This window comes from Podarcis raffonei, chromosome 3 (genome assembly GCF_027172205.1).
Source record: "Podarcis raffonei isolate rPodRaf1 chromosome 3, rPodRaf1.pri, whole genome shotgun sequence".
In the NCBI taxonomy this organism is placed as follows: domain Eukaryota; kingdom Metazoa; phylum Chordata; class Lepidosauria; order Squamata; family Lacertidae; genus Podarcis; species Podarcis raffonei.
This window is the reverse complement of record NC_070604.1, coordinates 25,660,920-25,681,654: the sequence shown is the minus strand read 5'-3', so window position 1 is coordinate 25,681,654 and position 20,735 is coordinate 25,660,920. Positions and strand designations below refer to the sequence as shown.

Sequence of the window (20,735 nt, the reverse complement as noted above, 5' to 3'; positions counted from 1 at the left end):
CTGTTTGAATGGCTTGCGGAATTAAAAAGCCATCGTGCAAATAGTACCTTGAACTGGAAATTGCCTCTTTTCTGTTTTCCATGCAGACGTTTTAAAACCCCATTGTAGTCCATGAAAAGAATTGCCATTTTCTTTGGTGTCCACTGAGTTCCACGTATTAAGAGAAAGTGCTTGCATCCACGTCTATATATATGAGCTTCAGCTGGGTGCATAATGACAGCCACTTTGAAAGCGGTTATAAAAAGCAAACTCTATATATGATTTAGCTGGCAGGAAGTAGGATGCTTCAGGAATTCCAAAGAGGTTTTTGTAAAGCGGCAAGGCGGGGAGCGGTGGAGAAATATCGGTGGTGTTTCCACCACGGGATGGGAAACACGTCTTGAATTAGTCTTGCTATGCCTTGCATTGTGAAAGGGCATCCTGTCGCGTTCCTCGCAGGTTCTCAAAAGTCAAATGAGGAATACCAAAAAGGCTTGAATTGCTAGCAAAGTGGTACAACAATATAGCGTATTACAGAAGTGCAATATATTTGAGTCAGTGTTCTCTCTTCTCCTCTTCCCCCGCCCCCCTTAAGGACCAGCTTGCTTCTATGAGTAACATCAGGAAAAAAAACTTAATAGAAAAAGCTGTCGCTACTTAGAAGGGGCCCATGACTAAAACAGAGGTTCCTTGGCACAGAAGCAATAGGGCAGTGGGTTTCACAGCCTCTTGAAATTTATTGGCTTGGAAATTGCTTGGTAATAGCAAAGGAGGAAGTGAAATAAGAAACACCTCACAAAATTGCTGCTTGTTTTCTGGGAGGATTGAAGCTACCTTGCTGCTTTTGCATGGCAATGGTTGGTCTTCCTTTGCTGATCACTGCTAGGACATTTGTTCTAGCGGGGTCCAACTTACGTGTACTAAACATGCAGTCTTCACGTGATCACCAACCAAGCTTAATAATATTTAGACAAAACCTGACGCCTGAAACTTCCCTTGATGATTCTGTGGTAGATTCCACATCTGTACACATGCATGCTCATCCTAAATACATCCCTATATTCTGTCTCTTTCTGATAAAGACCTTAATTTGTCTGTTGAAAGATGTTACAAAGGCGCATGGGGCCCACTATTACAGCACTTACTTACATAAAACTGCAATGTAAGACTTGAAACTAAGACAGCCAAAGCTGGCCACAGGCAGTGAGCAAGTGCAAATGGCATTTCATTACTTTCCACTAAGCTCCTCTGTGTTAGTGATTTACTTTAAAAAATGTTATTAAAAAAAGCTTTGCCGAATCCATACGTTCCAAGATCAAATTTAGTGCTTTGTTTTGATTCACCGGACTGGGTCAGGATTCAACAAATGCTGACATTTGAGAGGAAGCCCTGTCGATTAGCCATTCAGTTTCACCCCACGGATACTGCTTACTCAAAACTTGCACAACTCAAGAACATTTAGTAGCTGCCTTATGCAACATGAAGAGATCAAAAAGGTCTAAAAGCTATCTGCTAGCTTTCTGCTGAAAGCAATTAGGATAAATTTGAATTCCTGCCAGATCATCCTGTAATAAATATTTTAACCTTCCCTAAAGCATCTCTTAGATTTTTTCAGACCTGTCTTCTGGCAATTAAAGCAATCGGGATTAGGTTTCAGCTTAAAACTGGACGTTGTGGCTGTATTCCTTTCTCCCTATGTCTTAACACCCGACAAAAAAATAAGATTAAATGAAATACCATAGCAATCCCCCCCCCAAAAAAACATTTTGTTAGCTGAATTCACTGTCTATGTTCCATGTATGTTCCAAATCAATGTAAAAACCTTAAGAAAGGTTTGTTTTTGTTCTCCTCAAAACCGAACCCGTTATATTGGATATTCTCAGGCTGTTCAGATAAATTAAGTACTATGCTACTTTGGATAAGATGCAAGGAGAATATGCTAGATAAATACATGATTTCAAGGTCATTTTGGACAACATGCATTTGTCAAACATGCTTTAAAAAGAGTGCATGCAGTTTTGACACAAGATGCATCTGACCATTTTTATCTAAGGGCAGGATTCACCTAGGCTGGATCTAGACACATCAAAGAAGTGTTTCAGTTAAACACGTTGTAAATTTAAACAGGGAAAACAGGCAGAGAAAAATGGTACTCCACAGCACCATCTGGTGGCACAATGTTATATTGCATACACAACGCAAATCGCTTTTTGTTTATCAATCTAGCTGAGTCCCTAATGAGCTCCACCAGCAGAGACCCTGTGCAAGGACTTTGGCTTGCATAATGGGGATTTCCTCCCTCTATTCCCCTTTCTAGAGAACCCCCAGAACAGCACGTAGGGGCAGAAGAAGAATATTCATGATGGCATGACACTGAGCTCAACCCTAAGCCTTCTGGTCTGTGTACTTTAACTGCCAACTATGACATTGACTTTAGACTTAGATCACATTAAAAGGTAAAGGGACCCCTGACCATTAGGTCCAGTTGCAGACGACTCTGGGGTTGCAGCACTCATCTCGCTTTACTGGCTGAGGGAGCCGCCGTTTGTCCGCAGACAGCTTCCGGGTCATGTGGCCAGCATGACTAAGCCGCTTCTGGCGAACCAGAGCAGCTCGTGGAAACGCCGTTTACCTTCCCACCGGAGCGGTACCTATTTATCTACTTGCACTTTGATGTGCTTTCAAACTGCTAGGTTGGCAGGAGCAGGGACCGAGCAACGGGAGCTCACCCTGTTGTGGGGATTCGAACCGCCGACCTTCTGATCGGCAAGCGCTAGGCTCTGTGGTTTAGACCACAGCGCCATCCGCATCCCTATTACTTTGTGACCCGTGTCACATTACTTTGGATTAATTCTTGTATTCAAAGGGGAAGTGAAGACATGGTTTAACGCCTTCCACCGCAGCATGAGCACGCATGGTTTTATCCATCTTAAGTTCTCATACAGAAACAATGGGTAATTCTAGGTAACCAACAATTCTCAGTACTCATTCAAACATTAACCTATTAGAGGAGATCATTTAAGAAATTTTACCAACACTTCAGTAACTTTTGTTCCACTATTCAGCTGAGCCTTGAAAGCTTTAGTCTCTTGGAGTATGTCATCTCTTAAAGTACAGCAGATGAAATAGGCATTGGTCATTACAAAGGATATTCAAAGACAGAAAATTTGAGTTCATTAACAAGTTTGATGGCTTGCTCAGAGTTTGTAGAATGTGGAGCTTAAATAATAGTGTATTCAAAGCAAATTGTCTGTATCTATATCTATAATTTTGTTTGACCACTTCCCATAGAACATCCCAAAGTGGTTTTTTGACAAGAAAAATATATTTTAAAAAACTTAAGTCTAATGTAGGATAGGGTAAAAAATCTCCACTTTAAAAGGCTCATTGAAAAATGATGGTCTTCAACAGGTGCCATAAAGGTAACAGAGACAGCACCTGTCTGATAATGTACATACATGGATGGAGTTCCAGTGGGTAGGTGAAGGCCTGATTTGTACATTATAGGGAATATACATCCTGATGAGTTGATCTTTGCAGGAGGCCCACTCCTACAGAGTGCAGCGATTGGTAGGAGGGATAAGGGATGGACCAATATTTTAGGTATCCTGGTCCCAACCTGTGTACGCTGATATCAGCACCTTGAACTTAGCCTAGTAGCAAATTGGCAGCCAGTACCATTTTTTCCAGTAGAGTTGTAACATGCTGGCAATATTCTGCCCCAGCTATCTCTTGAGTCACTGCATTTTGCATGAGCTGCAGCTGCCAGGCCAACCAGCACATTGCCTCTGAGGTCATCTGGGCCCCTAGTGACAAAGATGGCTCCAAGATCGCTCCCATCCTACCAGCCTGCTTCTACGACCCTATCCTGCATCATTATGTGCTCTGGGAAGCACTGGAAATAAATACGTGGCTGGCACTAATAAGAGGATTTTGCCACTGATCTATCTAACAGGACTGCATGATACGTCTGTAGCATTTCTCCAGTCAGTGCGGAGTCCCAGCCATTCATTATTCATTCTTGTCTCGTCTCAGGAGTCCGCTGTGACCTCCCTGCCCTTTTTGTGGTGTTTCTTCTTTTCCTCCTGCTGGGTCTGGCGAGCTAAATCGTCCTCTTCACCCTCCAAAAGACAGTTCTGTATTATGCCAGGTGGAACGTCCATATCCAGTTCAGATCAGATTTCCGATGCCTTTTGCTTGCTTCTGTGACAAGGGCCACTAACAACAGCACCAGAAATCACAGCAAGTGCATCATCTATCTGCACAAAGATGCCAGTTAATGCAAACAGCGTTTTTATAAATGCTCAACCTGGCTGTGGATCCTGCTTTCTCCCATGAGGTAGTCGTGTGGGACTGGCAAATGAGTCATTTTCAACCATGGAATATGGTAGCTTTGTATAACATAAATCTCTGTGGCATGTATAAATACTAGGACATTTTGTCACTGCTCTTTAATCTCAGCTTTCTGTGTGTTTGCTTATTGGCTTGAGGGCTTAGGAAAACATTGACTAAGAACAGGCCTGTGCTTTCAACTCCCTGTTGGAATCATACCGGCTGATGTTTGGCTCCTTACATGACATGTTTCCCTGTTGCAGAAAAACAGATACAATTGCGTGACTTAATAGGAATCAGTTTGGTCCTCTACTATTTACTCAAAACATTTATACCCTGCATTACCTCATAAAAAATCTCAAGGCAGCTGACAACAAAATGAAACTATCATTCATCAATTTCAATGCCATTAAAATACTAAAAACAGTAGTAACAGCTATTCTACTTTTGGTTTTCTTTTTTCTAAGATATATTCATTGAATATTAACATTATGTTCAATAATGCACAGGTAGGAATATATTTAAAAGCAATGTAAATATACACATTAAAGAGGGAGATTCCTCATTTTTAATATTTCTAGTCGTAATAGACTTGAGTGAATTGCAAATCTAACCTAGCAGGTAACATTGTAAATTGTGGGATATGCTTCCATTCCCTCCCAACATTTCTCCAGTGAAAATAGGGACGTCTCATTCCATAATGATAATTTTACTATTTATATCCTACACATCTTACTGGGTTGCCCCAGCCACTCTGGACAGCTTCCAACATATATAAAAACTTAATAAAACATTAAACATTTAAAAAAAAACCTTCAGATGGCTCCGGGCTCAGGCAACTCCATACCCTCTTACATTTATCCAATGAAAATGGGACATCCTAAAGAAAAGTGGGATGCGGTGGCGCTGTGGGTTAAACCACTGAGCCTAGGACTTGCCAATCAGAAGGTCGGTGGTTCGAATCCCCGTGACGGGGTGAGCTCCCGTTGCTCGGTCCCTGCACCTGCCAACCTAGCAGTTCGAAAGCACGTCAAAGTGCAAGTAGATAAATAGGTATCGCTCTGGCGGGAAGGTAAACAGCGTTTCCGTGCGCTGCTCTGGTTAGCCAGAAGCGGCTTAGTCATGCTTGCCACATGACATGGAAGCTGTACACCAGCTCCCTCAGCCAATAAAGCGAGATGAGCGCCGGTCACGACTGGACCTAATGGTCAGGGGTCCCTTTACCTTTAAAGAAAAGTGGAACATTCTGAGATAAAATCAGAAACTGGGACAACTTCTCTAAATCAGGGACACCCCTGGAAAATAGGGACACTTGGAGGGTCTGTGCTTCCAACGTGGGAAGTGGCCTTGCTTTCCTTCATTGTGACCTCCGTCACCAACTCCATGTGGTTTTCAAGTTCCTAGCCCTTTTGCTGTCTCTTCTTCCATTCCCTCTCATAATTGGCAAAAAAGTAATGCATTACACAAGGGTAACAAGTAAATAATAAAAAAGGCTGTGGAAACTGGATGAAACATCTGATCACTGCAACACGTGCACAAGGTAAAGAGAGATTACCGTACGTTAAATTTTAAAAGGGGGATTTCTTAAGTCACTTACGTTGAGCAAACTAGTAGACAATAAAAATATTTAAGATAATATGTGTGCAGATGACATTCAGTATTTTATTGGAGGGGATAGAAAAGGCCCTTTGAGATGTAACTGTGCATGACACTGATTACTGGGATACATTCTGGCACCAATTAAAATGCATTTTAATGTTGGGTTGTGGCAAAATATAGTTCTTCCTAGTGTTTTTTAGAAATTGTATTTTATATCTTTGGAGTTTTTATGCCTGAAGTAGAACAGACACCTGACCTCACCTCCATTTAATGATGGCATCCAAAATCTGTCATGTGAAGTAGATAGCTCAGTTTTCCTCATGAAAGCTTTCACACAAGCTTTCAGCTTCAGTTCCAGTGGTTGCTGAGTGACAAGTTTTTCTGGTTGCTTGGGATTTTGTTGTGCTTGGCTTTGATGTTAATATTTGTGATGTGTTCATATACCTCATATCCGTTACTTTAATAGGGGTATTTTTGTTTTATTTTATTTATTAAAAAATATTCTTATACTGTTATGTCATTTTTTAAAAAAAAATCAATGTGGTTTACAGCAATAAAACAAAATCATACAATAAAAACTATATAAAAATATTAGTGTGCATATAATACCTTCCATTTCAAGAAGAAATACCAAGACAGTTCATGAACAAATAAAGTCCAACAGCAAAATAACAAAAAATAAAACCAATTATAAAAATACAGCTAACCGTAATTAAAGTGCGTAGTAAAACAAGCCTAATAAAACAGCTTAACAGTTAACCCATTAACAGCATAACCCATTAAAACAGCATAACAAAGCAGGAGATTCAAGTGAGGAGATGATGGAAATGCTTATATAAACAGGTGTATTTTCAAGAGCTAGCAGAACAGCAGTACTGATGAAGGTAAAGGACGCAGGTGGTGCTGTGGTCTAAACCACTGAGCCTCTTGGGCTTGCCAGTTGTAAGGTCAGCTGTTCAAATCCCCACAACAGAGTGAGCTCCCGTCATGCTGTCCCAGCTCCTGCCAACCTAGCAGTTCGAAAGCATACCAGCGTGAGTAGATAAATAGATACCGCTGCGGCGGGAAGGTAAATGGCATTTCCGTATGCTCTGGTTTCCATCACGGTGTCCCGTTGCCCCAGAAGTGTTTTAGTCATGTTGGCCACATGACCTGGAAAGCTGTCTGTGGACAAACGCCGGCTCCCTCAGCTTGAAAAGCGAGATGAGCACCGCAACCCCATAGTCGCCTTTGACTGGACTGAACCATCCAGGGGTCCTTTACCTTTACCTTTTACCTTACTGATGAGCCCCTTGTATAACTTTAGTGTTGTGGGTTGTAAGCCTTTGACTTCTTTTCAACTTGGTTGGGACATATCATTCAAAATAAGTGAGAAGACTATTGTGAGCTACTGAGATCTGGGAGGAGAGAATGGAAAGACCTCTAAGCAAATAACACATTTGCTTTTGCTTGGTGGGGTACATTAGACATGGGACTACTCTGGAGGATTGTCTGGAGGTTACAGCTGGTACAAAATGGCAAGCAGAGCCTTTTGTTGTTGTGGTTGTCTACTTGCAATTTTCAGGGTATGGTTTAAGGCAGGGATATGTAGTGCTGTCTATATGTCATTGGATTACAACTCTCATCAGCTTCAGCCAACATGGCCAGCAGTCAGGGGTGATGGTTCTAGTTGATGGTTCTGGCGCAACAACATATGGAGAGCACCACGTTGGCTATTGATTTCAACTCAATGTCTCTTTTGGAGGACATGCACCTACATTCTAGGGTCTTCTCTATCTTTTAGAATTCCTTCCCTAGAGGAACTCTACCGAAATCTACCTTGCAGCTCGTTGGGAGACAGATCAATACCCCCCCCCAATATTATAACAATAATACTTCAGGCCTTTTTCTCTGTCACACTCTCCTCCTTCCTACGGTAGGATGAATGTACTGGTGTGTATTGAATTCTGGGACAGATTAATTGACTTTAACATGAAGCTGCTAGTTACCTTTTGTAATTTTCAAATAGGTTTTCTGTTTTCCCCAGTAATTCTACATAACAGCTTCCTGTAGTTATACCCAGTAGGATTTTCCATGTGATGTATTCCAAAATGTCCATTATGTAGCAAATCCTGTGGTGATTTTGTTAAGCAAACGTTTCCTTTCAGCATTAACATTAATTACCATTACTACAAATGTTGGGTGCAGGGAGGAGAGGGAAACTGTGGGTATGTTGAAAGAAGTGATGTTCTTTAGAGAGCCAGTGTGGTGTAGTGGTTAAGAGTGGTAGACTCGTAATCTGGGGAACCGGGTTCGCGTCTCCGCTCCTCCACATGCAGCTGCTGGGTGACCTTGGGCTGGTCACACTTCTCTGAAGTCTCTCAGCCCCACTCACCTCACAGTGTGTTTGTTGTGGGGGAGGAAGGGAAAGGAGATTGTGAGCCGCTTTGAGACTCCTTCGGGTAGTGATAAAGCGGGATATCAAATCCAAACTCTTCTTCTTCTTCTTTATGAAATGTCAGTTATGTTTGAAGTGAAACCACACTTTGAATAGTCATAGGCTGATACCACCATATGGAGAAACCCCAATGGATACATACTGCGAAGGATTTGTTTGTTTGTTTGTTTGTTTGTTTGTTGCATTTATATCCCGCCTTTTTCTCCAGAGAGCTCAAGGCGATGTTCATGGTGCTCCCCCATCTCATTTAATTCCCACAGCCACCCTGTGAGGTAAGTTAGATTGAGAGGCAGCAACTGGGATTCGGGTGGTGCTGTGGGTTAAACCACAGATCCTAGGACTTGCCAATCAGAAGGTCGGCAGTTCGAATCCCCATGACAGGGTGGCTCCCATTGCTCGGTCCCAGCTCCTGCCAACCTAGAGGTTCAAAAGCACGTCAAAGTGCAAGTAGATAAATAGGTACCGCTCTGGCGGGAAGGTAAACGGCGTTTCCGTGCACTGCTCTGGTTCGCCAGAAGCGGCTTAGTCATGCTGGCCACATGACCCGGAAATTGTATGCCTGCTCCCTCGGCCAATAAAGTGAGATGAGCACCGCAACCCCAGAGTTGTCCACGACTGGACCTAATGGTCAGGGGTCCCTTTACCTTTAACTGGGCCAAAGTTACCCAGTGAACTTCATGGCTCAGTGGGGATTTGAACCCTGGTCTCCTGGGTCCTAGCCTGACACTCGAACCACAACACCATACTGGTTCTGAAGTATGAAATGTGTCCTTTACCGCAATGTGTCCAATGTGTCCTTGAATTAAGATACCTCCATTGATTTGTGTAGGTAAAGTAGCTGGAGCATGGGCCAAAGTCCATGCGACCATATAGTGGCACTTGTATATGTGGACATACTACCTCAGATATTACATGGCTGCATCCATAGGGTGGTCTCCCTGGAGGAGCACAGTCTTGTCATCAGAACGCACAGAGTATCCAAGCAGTAAACATAGCACATCCAGAAAACATCATAAGAATCCTTAACATCTGGAAAGGAAAGGATCTAATCAGCCTTCACCACCCTACAGACACTGTGGACCAGCCAGCTCACACAGGTAGCAAACACTTGTCTAGGAATAGTTTGTATGCTATGAAATGCGTAGTTTGCCAAAAGTGGTCATAGTATATAGAGCCTGGTTAATTTCCATTCTTTAGCCTGCTATTCAAATGCAGGAATAAGAGACTGTGTGAACACCTTAAAGAATCATTTGTTTTGTGCTTTTCATTTTGGTGTCTTAATTTCTCCTTGGGGAAGAATGCTAGCTGCTGTATTGTCAAAAGGTTAGCCATTGGGTTTCCTGGCTTTGTTCTTTGAATCTGCTAGTTGAATTGCTGTGTGGTGGTTGGCAAATCCTGTAAGTATTAATACGTTTGCATTTTCAAAAGCTTCAGGGTGATTTAAGGCCTGAAGTTTCCTCTGCATTTCAGTTCTCTGCTGGGAGTAGTGTACCTAATTTTGGTCACCACTCTTAAGGCAGTTATAAATGGAATTGACTTCTGCTGAAGAGATTAGATGGATGTATGACACATGAGGTAAGGAAAGAATAGAGTTTCTTAGCTTAGAGAAAAAGCAGAGCAGACAACAGCCTTAAAGTACTTTATAAGACACCATCACGAAGGCTGGGAACAACTGTTCAGTAGGGGCACAGACAGAGGGGGAAATAAGTTTAAAGTTTTAGCAGAGCTGACTCCTAAGGAAGCTAGTGAGCTTCTCTTAATTGCTTATTAAGGTCAGAATACATGTTACATTTAATGTGTGGCATGTAGCTATGTCTTGGTTTGGGGGTAATTAAACTATAGGCATGGCAAAAGTTAATTCTTATTGTAAACCAATTTCATGGTGAAAGGAGGCTAACTTCTTCACTTTCCAGTGCTATCTCCCATCCTTCCCACAACGGGCTAGAATTGTTTGGAGACAAGTTTCCTCTGACACTAGTGGGAATTTCTTTTCTAAGGCTCCTAGCTGCAGGATGTTGTTTCCAACATAATCAGGCCCAAGCAGTGAAGAGGTAAGCTTCTCCCTCACTGCAGACTGCATCTTCAATAGGAATCGCCCTGCTTCGTGCTTGTAAAAAAAATAAAAAAAAATAAGGACCATATTAAGTTTTACTCAAGAGTACACCCTTTGAAATTAATAAACCTTCTAGGACTGTTGATTTCAGTGGATCTCCTCTGAGTAAACCACCCTAAGACATTGCCATGTGCAATGGTCCTAAGCGGAGATTTTATTGGGTTGGAAATAATAGAGAATTCTAATAATGTCAGTTGTGCCTAAAGTTAGGATTGCCATTTTGTTGTTGTTTTTTGCCAAAGTTGTTGGCAAAATCGCCCAAAAAAATTTGCCGTTTTGGGACTGTTTTTTATGGAAAACCAGCAAAAAAAATTTTTTTAAGGCACTGCTGACATGGGCTACCATACATCCAGATTTTCCCGGACATTTTTCCAATTTCCGCCCAGACACTGCTGCCGACTACAGTATTCCGGATGTTTCCGGGAACTTCCGGATGTGTGGCACCCCTACTAAAGTGGATTCATACATTATGGATCATACCCTCCAATTGTCACTAATGTGTCAAGACAACCATTGTCACGCTTCAGTAACGACAAATTCTGTCTTTATTGTGGAAAGACCCGGATTAAGAGATCTCTATTGTTCCTCACCCCCCTCCCCGGCACCATAGAAAATTAACTCCACATTAAGTCCTCTTTTACTATTCCTAGCTCTATGGTGCCCCCTGGCCCCTCCCACCCTGCTGCTTACCCAATCGCCGCTCTTCCTTTCCCGCGCTGCTTCATGGGAAATAGGAAGTGGGCACTGAGTAAGGCAAGGTATGGAAGTGGCTCACACTTCTTGTAGTCTGTGCCTGGTTATAACATCTGAAGAAGTTCTACTCCCTCTTCCCAAGCAAGATGAAGTTGCTTGCATATCTCACCACAAGCATGTATGAGTGTGTGGACACAAGCTCTGTTTTAGGTGCGACAAGTACCAGGAACAGAAAGGAAGAATCATTAACGATGTGCCCTTTTGTAACACATGTATTAATCGGCATCTGATCTGGAGCACATGGGTGGCGTGAAAGGGATGATAGAAGGATTTCCAGATTGCAAAAACTGCCTACTTTCTTGGAGGCCTTACAGGAAACCTATCTAGTGTCTGTTTACAAGTTTGGCCAAATTGGTGGTAGGTAGGAATAAAAATGGTATGTTAAGTGATCTTCTCTGGTTTCTGCTTTAAAATAATACACTTTCAGGTTATATATAGTGAACTTAAATGCACCCAGAGCATCTCCTTGCAGTAACATGTGTATTTTTAACTATTCCACCTTAACCTGTTGGTTTTGCAAAATCTTATTTTCTCCGCCTGCCAACTAATTCCACTTCCCAGCAGTAAGCGATGTCCACTGCTCAGTGGGACAATTGTATGTGTGATAATGCTTTATAGTGAGGACCAGCTAAATCTTTAAATTGAACTTGTTGAAGCAAAGTTTAATCTTCTAAATTCTGATTTACTCCGGGCTTTCAAAGCTTCCCACCATCTGACCCTGTCTCACCTTCTTTTAAGTTTATGTGTATTTGAGACACGTTACGGCATTTTAACTCAAATGGATACTTTAAAAATAGCTGCTTGTATAGCACCCAAAGGACACCGCGGTTTATTTTCCTCTGATATAGATCTGACACAGGCCTGCTGTTATTTCCGTACCATCTCTAATGATCTGCTTGCTCTCCAGAGAACACTGACCCATTTCAGTGCAGAATAATTAGCCTTTCAGAGACCATTGTGATTCCGTTACATTGACATAAACATGCAAGTTGACACTTAGCTGTTTTGCCTTGGAAAAAAATGTTGTTGTTTAGGTTGGGCTTGGTTTGGGATATCACTTGAATGGTATCAATATATATTAAGTTACAGGTAGGTAGCCGTGTTGGTGTGCCGTAGTCGAAACAAAATAAAAAAATTCCTTCCAGTAGCACCTTAGAGACCAACTAAGTTTGTTATTGGTATGAGCTTTGGTGTATCTGAAGAAGTTTACATGCACACGAAAGCTCATACCAATAACAAACTTAGTTGGTCTCTAAGGTGCTACTGGAAGGATTTTTTTTATTTTGTTTCAATATATGTTAAGTTTGCAAGCTTTTGTTGTTGTAGCTTTTAATTGCTGCTCTTTTCCCTGTAAACGTTTGGCAGAGTATGGTTTTGATAGTGGCATGATTACGAACAAAGCATGAATTTTTGGGCCAGGGTTTCCAGGTCCGTTTACACTTAAGTGACAGACATAAGTCAGGGATGGGGAGTATGTGGCCAATGGCTTATCTTCTGAGTTTACACCAACAATAAAACTCAGAAATGTTAGAGGTCCAACATTTATTGCAAAGCAGTAGGTTACAGTTAGATAGTTCTGCAAAACCGCAACCCCACCCAGTGGTCCAGGCAGTGGTATTTATAAAGTTTCCAGCAAAGCATCTCAGTTTTCACCAGTCATGTACATCATTACCTCATTTTATGTTTAATACACGTGCACAATAAGCACTAGCAATTTATGCTGATTCAGGTTTGATTCTCACCAATTTCTGTTGACTTAAGCTTTGATTCCCACTGCGTGCTGTTACATTGTGTTAGTGTGCATGTTGGGAACCTGTTGCACCATGTAGCAATTTATGTTCTAGCTTTGAGCTGCATCTTTGTGATTCACATTTTAGCTGTATTCCTGCCCCAGTGGTGGGGCGGCAACTTGCAAAATCATCAGTTTCATAAAGCAACAGGTTACTTCATAACTTGTCTATTAGAAGGGCATTCAAGGATTTCTGGGGGTACACATTAGCACATTTATTGTGGCCCTTTGGGCCGCCACCACACCAGGTCTTACTGAACTCTAACTCTCAGCTTCCCTCACCATTGACCATGCTATTTGGGGCTGATGGGAGTTGGGAATCTGGCATCATCTAGAGGACCAGAAGTTCCCTACTCCGGGTGTAAGGCCACCTTTTATACCTGGTAGAGCAGTGAAAACTGACTGCAACTAAGGAGAATAATAACAAAAGGTTTGAAAGATGGCTGTGAGAATGGAACTATACAGGTGGTTGTTCCTGAGGAAAACAGAGCTCTTGGCCTATTGCAAATGAAGAATGGTAGACAAAATACCAAATCAACAGAATAAGTCATTTGAAACACACTTTTACCAAAACCGTGTTCTGTCCAATTTACTAGCCAGTCTGGTACGTTAGTTTAGGAAATAATTTGCCATGGTGTTGCTTATCATGTTCACGATCACAAACAAGGCACGTTGCTGATTTGCTCTCCAAGTATAAAGGAGGTAAGAGCCTGGAGAGGTTATGCACGGTAAGTGAGTTATTGCAAGAAATAAAGACTCTTAAGAGGTGGTCGTGTATTTGTGTTGAAATGAATTGCTGCCATAAACGAATTCTAAAAACTCAAGGCTTAAAATATATATGCAAATGCAGGTATTGAAAAGCAGGTATTAATTTTTTGGGTGTTGTTTTTTAATTAAACGTTTAATGTGTGAGGAAGTGTTCCTTCCTGCTTTGAGAACTTTCCAGTTGTTGATGGTAGGTTGATTTTAGAATAAATGTTATTCTGGTTTAATGCAATTGTATTTTGCTAAATGTAAGGCTCAAGGACTTCTATAGCATGCCTAAGAGAAGGATTTTTGCAAGCTTTGCATTTTTTTTCTTTGAAACATGTCAAGTTCATACTGCATCATAAGTGTCATGTTTTTATTCAGTATTAATTCCGGTACATTTAAAAACCATTAATGTTTGGAGATAATAAAGCACTTGTTCTTGCATCCTTTTACAATATTTTTTTTAAAAACCGTGGTAATGTATTATTTGTGTTTCCGATTTATTGATGCAGGAAAATGGGTTTTTTCTCTCTCTTTGAAATGTAGGGTTTTGAGTTATTTCCTACTGTTTCTTGCTTGCATAAACCATATACATATATCTGCCTATATAATATGTATTATGTTTGTGATTTCTTTGACTGTCAACGTTGAGCCATTCTTGCCAACAAAGAATATCAAGCGTTTCCAATTTCTCTACTTTCCTTGTTTTGTTTTTTGTTTTGTTTTTATTTATTTCTAAAGAATAATAATAAAAAAAAACCTCTTAATGGGAATCCTGGCACTGTCTGTCTTCTCTGTTCTGCAGAAATGTTGAAGGAGTTGAACCAGCAACGCAGAGCGAAAGAGTTTACAGACCTGAAAATTATTGTTGAAGGCAAAGAGTTTGAAGTCCACCAAAATGTTCTAGCTTCCTGCAGCTTGTATTTCAAGGACCTGATTAAAAGGTTTGCCTTCCTTCCAGCTGTGATCTGGTCTGTTCTTTTGTAGGGGAGCATTTGTGTCGCTTTTTTTTCCCTTCCCTCTCTTTCAGGTTTATGAAGATTTGACTCTCCTGTCACAGAGCCAGTAGCCATTCTTTCCACTTACTCTGAATGTATTTTTTATTTACTTATTTTTTAACGAAACGCTCAGATTCCTTTGTTACACATAACCTGACCTGTATGAATTCCCGATCCCACTAGTTGCACATTTTTGGCTGGAGGGAAATGTTCTTATCAATGGAGCATTTTAACCTCAAACCAAGTCATGAATGATGCCAATCCCAAAACACACAAATGTTAGTTTAGGAGTTTAAAGATATGCTACTATCTCTTCCTTCAGGCTGCAGTAACCACATGCATATCATAGAAAGATGCTGAATTCTAATACGAACAAGGATGGAGTTAAGTAGCACTACTTTTAACCCTATGAAATTCTGGGCACCTAATGCTTTTTGGCTCTTGGAAGCAAAAAAAATAGAAATATTGGGAGGTGCTTTTATATGCCAGCATTCAACTCATACCTTTTTAAAAGGAAAACAGGACCAAGGAAATTTTAATTTCTAGAAACCGTTTTTTCTCCGCCCCTGAAAATAGAAATTTAGTTGAGAGTAGTGGTTAAGATGTTTTCTTTCTTTCTTAGAGCATGTTTCCACCTTTGCAATTTTCTCCCTCTGTTTTTAGCTGGTTGATTCTAAAAGCTGCATGATTTTTTTAAAATTTTCCATTACTTTTGTTTTTTAAAAAATGTCTACATTATAGATTAACGTAGAAATAAATTGCTATTTTTATGTTGTTTAATAAGTCAGTGTAGCAACATTGGGGGAAACCCACAAGAGTACTTTCCACATTTCTCTCAATCATCAACAAAATAATGTGGCTGCTGATTTTTGCCTTGCAGTATTTTTGCCTTGCAGTATTTTCCCAAACTCTGAACCTGGACTGTGCAAAAAAAGGGGGGGACACATTGGGGTGGGTGAGGATTACAGAACAGAACATTGTGCTTGCTTTCAAATTGTGCATTTAAATGTTGCCAACTAACACAATAGCGACTGTATTTTATTCCAGGGTGGCATGTTTGGTGGCATCTTCTTTTCAGTGTGTTATGTCCTATTGCTTTAAAGCTTGTTTTTCTAATTGTGCCAGTATTACAGAACTGCCGTATAATTGCGCTGACTGCTTTATCAAATATTCATAAAAAGCTGGCCTGGTGGCATGTTTCCCCCAACCCCACCCCACCCTTCCACAAATCTAATGATAGCTGGCTTCAGCCGCTCTGTCTCCTGTCTTCTCATTATCGCTTACTAGTTAAGGCTACATTATATGCGTCTCACAGAGTTAAGATGCGTAATCTGCAGGGAAGGCAAGTCTTAGTCTCCGTTTATAGAAACCCAGTAATTGACTGGCCGTGCGGTTTCATTAACTTTAGCTGTGAAGCCTCTTTCTTGCTAGTCAAACCGTCAGATGCTGTCTATTTCGGGAGAAAATCAGGGACGGTAATTATATTCATCTTGGATAGTTGTCAGATGGAGATGAACTGCAGACTGATTGCAACTTTAATAAAGCCATAAGCGGTACACTTTAAGTCAGACAAGTGAGAACCCTCCAAACAACCTTCTCATCGCTGTTTTCCTTCGGGACTTGATCGTTTTTCACTTTTGTAAGCCATCCTGGATGTTTTAGCAGGAAGTTTAGATATAATAAATGTTCTTGGAATAAATAAATACGGCAAATAAACAGGAAGCCATTTACAAAAAGAGGAATGTAGGATTTCCATATCTATTGTGTTGAAGTGGAGAACTAAAGAGTTGCAGAAATGGAGAAGGGGCTTCCTAATTTTTTTTTAATAAAAGATGCCAGGGATTCAATGTGGGTACCTTTTGCATGTGCAGTATATTCTCTGCCACCATGAACTATGTGACCTCTCCCAAATGAATGTATGGTTAAGAGCACCACTTTAGCTAATGGGGCCTCCTGCTGCTGCCATGCCGCCAGAGCACGATTTCTGTTCTCATCCTGAAGCAAAGTTCTTAACCTGAAGCACTATTTCTGGGTTAGCAGAATCTGTAACCTGAAGCGTATGTAACCTGAAGCGTATGTAACCCGAGGTACCACTGTAAATAAATAAAAGTTTAGAGGAAATCTGTATTTGGAGTTGCACTGCCCTCTCCATTTCTCACCTAAAAGTGCCTTCTTCCTCACTTTCTCTCCTCCCCCCCCGCCGCCTCCAGCCCCCCCCCAGCCTTTCTCTCTTCTCCCTCACCCACCAGAGGCTCAGGAACTCCCTTTTGCTGACATTGGTCATACAATGCTTGAAGGGAGCAGTGTGAGATGTTACCCCACTTCTTTTCAGGCCTAACTATAACCATCCCACTTCTGTTAAGGAAAAACACAATTGTGTCTGTTCTAGCCATCCCACTTCCTTCCCCGCCCTCCCACTTTGTGGTACTGCATTTGAATATAATTCTGGAGAGCCATTAATTAAATTCAACCATTCTTCATTCCTTCTAAATTTGGCATTTCTGGATTATCAGTGACTTAGAAGATAGGCCCTAAGGAAATCTAGTGTCAGTCTTTACTAACTTTGAGCAAGAAAAACATCTTAAGACTGGGCCAGGAGAACAAGACTTTAGTTGCTTGGAAGTGTAAGAAATATTTCATTTGCATTTTCGGGCCAATATACACTTATTTTTAGGCTTATTTCAGTACAGGCTGGTGGTTGTATGCCAGCCCAGTTTCAGCTTCTTGATCTGAATCAGGATGGTCCAGGGCTACATGCAGCCCTCGAGACCTTTTTGGTGGCCCTCAGCAGCATTTGATGCCTCCTGCAGCCCTCACATTGTCTTCCCAAAGCCAAGTAAGGGAGGTGCTGGACTTTGTAAAGGAGGCACAAGGGCTCTGATAGGGTCCTAGAGTCCTCCTACCTTCTTCCCAAAGCTTAGTTAGATCTTTCCCAGCTTTGAGAAAGAGGCTTAAGGACTCCAAGACCCTGCCAGAACCCGGTGCCTCTTTCTCAAAGCGCACTGTGAGGGCTGGGAGAGGGGTCAAATTTTGACCTTGCTCCCCACCCTGCACAACAAGGCAGTGTGTTGTCTGTGGGTTCTAGGTCAAAAGACTCTTGTGGCCCACTTGGTATGAATAATTTGAACGCGCTGAGAATGATCACTGGTATGCCAACAGCCGATCATTAATTCTTTGCAGAACTCAGAGCTGGCTTACCACATACACATTTCAACTGAACTGATAATGGGGGGTTACTGGTTTGTTTTGTTCTTGTTTTTATTATGTATTTTGTTTTTTTTGTCTTGTATTTCTATGCTGTGCACTGCCCTGAGATGTACAGGTGAAGGGTGCTATGCAACTTTAATAATAATTCCTCAGAACGTGTCAAGTAAAACAGCTCTTAGACATGAACTCTGGCCAAATCTCCCAACTTCTTAAGTACCCTCCAAAATATGAAGACTGATTAAAATATACTACATTTTATCAAAGAATCAGCTGTGCGTTTTGCCTCCTGTGTTATTCACAGCAAGGCAAATGGGTTGCCTGTCACACGCACATCCTTGTTACTGTTCATAGAAGCTTAGAGTTGAAATAGTTTGTCTGCAAACTTTTGTGGAACGTAACCTGAACCTAAAATTAGTCTCTTTATAAGGCTCCGAATTGTGGTGTGGCGTTCTGTTTTGTTTTTGTTTTTCCTTTTTGGCTGCTTTTCAACCTCTCAAGTGCTTTTCTCTTTTGTGCATTTGGCGGGTTTACTCAATATTCACATCCAGCTCAGCTCCTTGAGTGTCTACAATTTCATAGTAATGGAATGTCTTATTTCCAAACCTTTTCTTACTGCTGCCTGTATTGGTATTGGTATGTTATTTCAATGTTAACCTAAATGGAAACATTTGCAGACTTTTATAGCTGAAGACAGTGGTGCTTTGGTGTGAAATACCAGCAAAAACTGGTTCCTTGGCATATGTATGTTTTGAGATGGGGATGAGGGAAAGATTATGGAATCAATCTGCTACACACTTTCACACACACACAAATCAAGGTAGCATTCCTTCCCTCTTTTACTATTTGGGTTATCTTTTTAGTGGTGGTTGTGTGGCCTAGAGCATGTATGTGGCATACATCCAAGGAGATTAGAAATTAATGAGTCCAAGGCCAAGTTGTTCTTTTTTAGAAGGCACTCTATTTCCTTAATTATTTTATTTGTGAAACCGTGTGGCAGCTGTGCCTTTGACATTTCTTCTTTAAACTTCCGTGCTTCGAAAAGCTAAAAGAGAAACAGTGTACTCACAGTAGGCATGGCTGAAACTGTCAAATTTCATTTTCCATTTACCCTGTTTCTACATCAGTGTGTATTTTTTTTAAAAAAGCCTACACAAAAATTATTAAACATTTTCATTCGCATTTCTCTTAATTTATGCATTGAATACACATTTTTGCAAGCAATTTTCCCTAATATAATTCAGTTTTGTACATTGTTTTCATAAATATACACATTTCGACGTTCGTGTCCCCCAGATATGTGCATTTTTTTAAAAAAAACACCTCTTGGGCTGGAGAAGTGCATTGCAATATTCAGGCAAGTGTAAGTTTTGGAGAATAACTAGATTTCAAATCACATATTTTATGTGTTTATTTATTTAAAATATTCCTTTCCCATTGTGCATTGCAAATGCAATTCCAGACTTGAGTTATAATTTAAAACAAGCCCAACATACATAAACATAGATACAAATTGAAAAAAGGAAGGCTGGTAAACTATAGCCAGACAGCTAAAATATAAACATCAATTGTGACACTAAATAAACTCCAACAAAAGCATGATTAGAAATTCAGGTCTTCAGCTGGCATTGAAAATTTAGGAAGTGTTGGTACTAGCCATATCTCGGAGGGGGGGAGAAAGTTCCGGAAGGCATTCTAGTCTCCAAGAAGGCTTCCCCTCTGTGTAACCAGGTAGCAGATCTCAGCTGAAAAAGATGCAGCTGAGAGGCCTTCCCCAGTAGGCCTTAGCAAGTTTGACAATTGCAAATTAGGTAGGTTCATATTAAAATGTGAACCCACAAACTTCTCATTCATCCCTAATTCTCAAAGTCCCGCTCTTCTCTTCTGTTTTTACATATCTGGCGAGGGTCCACTGACATTGTTGTTGATATTGTTGGTTTCATCCAGTTGCTGAGAACATTCACTGCAGGAGAGTGGAAGCTCAGAAAACCATGCATTTGTCTGGAAAGAGGACTTCTTTTGGTCGGTGTTTACATTGCATAAAGTCAAGGAGGGAGCAAATAAGCAAGAGTGATAATAAACAGCTCTCTCTAATTATTATTTCTAAGGGGCCTAACTTGTCCTAGATATGGAATCTGCTAGGCGTTTAAAGTCCTGCCGCTTACCAGGAGGACTCCCCTTAGCTCTGTACGGGAGAAGGCAGACTGAATATTCATAAAGTGCTTCCTTCAGACACAAGGAGATAAACAGGCATTGTGAAGTGATTCTTTCTTCCACTCCCCGTTCAAAATGAGAAGAGAAATTAGATTCTATGACTTCTCCATTAGCATCCAACCTGTGCTCTGCAGCCAGAGAAATATTGTCAACAGTTTCTGCTAAACCCATTATAAAATCCAGGGGATGGGCTTGATGGAAAGAACAAAGTGTACTATTTGTTTTACAGCTGAGGGGAGGTGCAAAGAATACTTAAGATGCCTTTTCTTTTACTTAAGTCAATGAAATACTAGCCTGGAAAAAAAGTCCCGTGCTCTTATTGGTGGTTTCCTTTTTGAGGGTACTTATGCTTTGTTTTGTTAAGCATGGCACATATCCCACCTTAACATTTTAACTGGCTGTTAGGTCTGATGTCGCACAACTCCCAGACTTCTGGAAAACATATTTTCGTGGGATTCTGGATAAAATGCACTGATAGTTCCAAAAGCGTTTTAACTCCTTCCACGTAGAGCAAAAGTATAGAATGGAAGTTGGCCTGTCTTTTACTGAGTCTGCCTTGGACTACAG

At 41.0% G+C, this 20,735-nt stretch overlaps 1 protein-coding gene across 2 annotated transcripts in view; it reads left to right on the top strand.

The window, feature by feature from the left end:
• KLHL29 (kelch like family member 29) overlaps positions 1–20,735 on the top strand; it is a 407,375-nt gene that overhangs the window by 294,097 nt on the left and 92,543 nt on the right. For both annotated transcript variants that reach the window (XM_053380853.1, XM_053380852.1), the window contains exon 6: positions 14,558–14,696. In XM_053380853.1, coding sequence (XP_053236828.1) covers positions 14,558–14,696 — 139 coding nt within the window. The remainder of the gene's footprint in view (positions 1–14,557; positions 14,697–20,735) is intronic.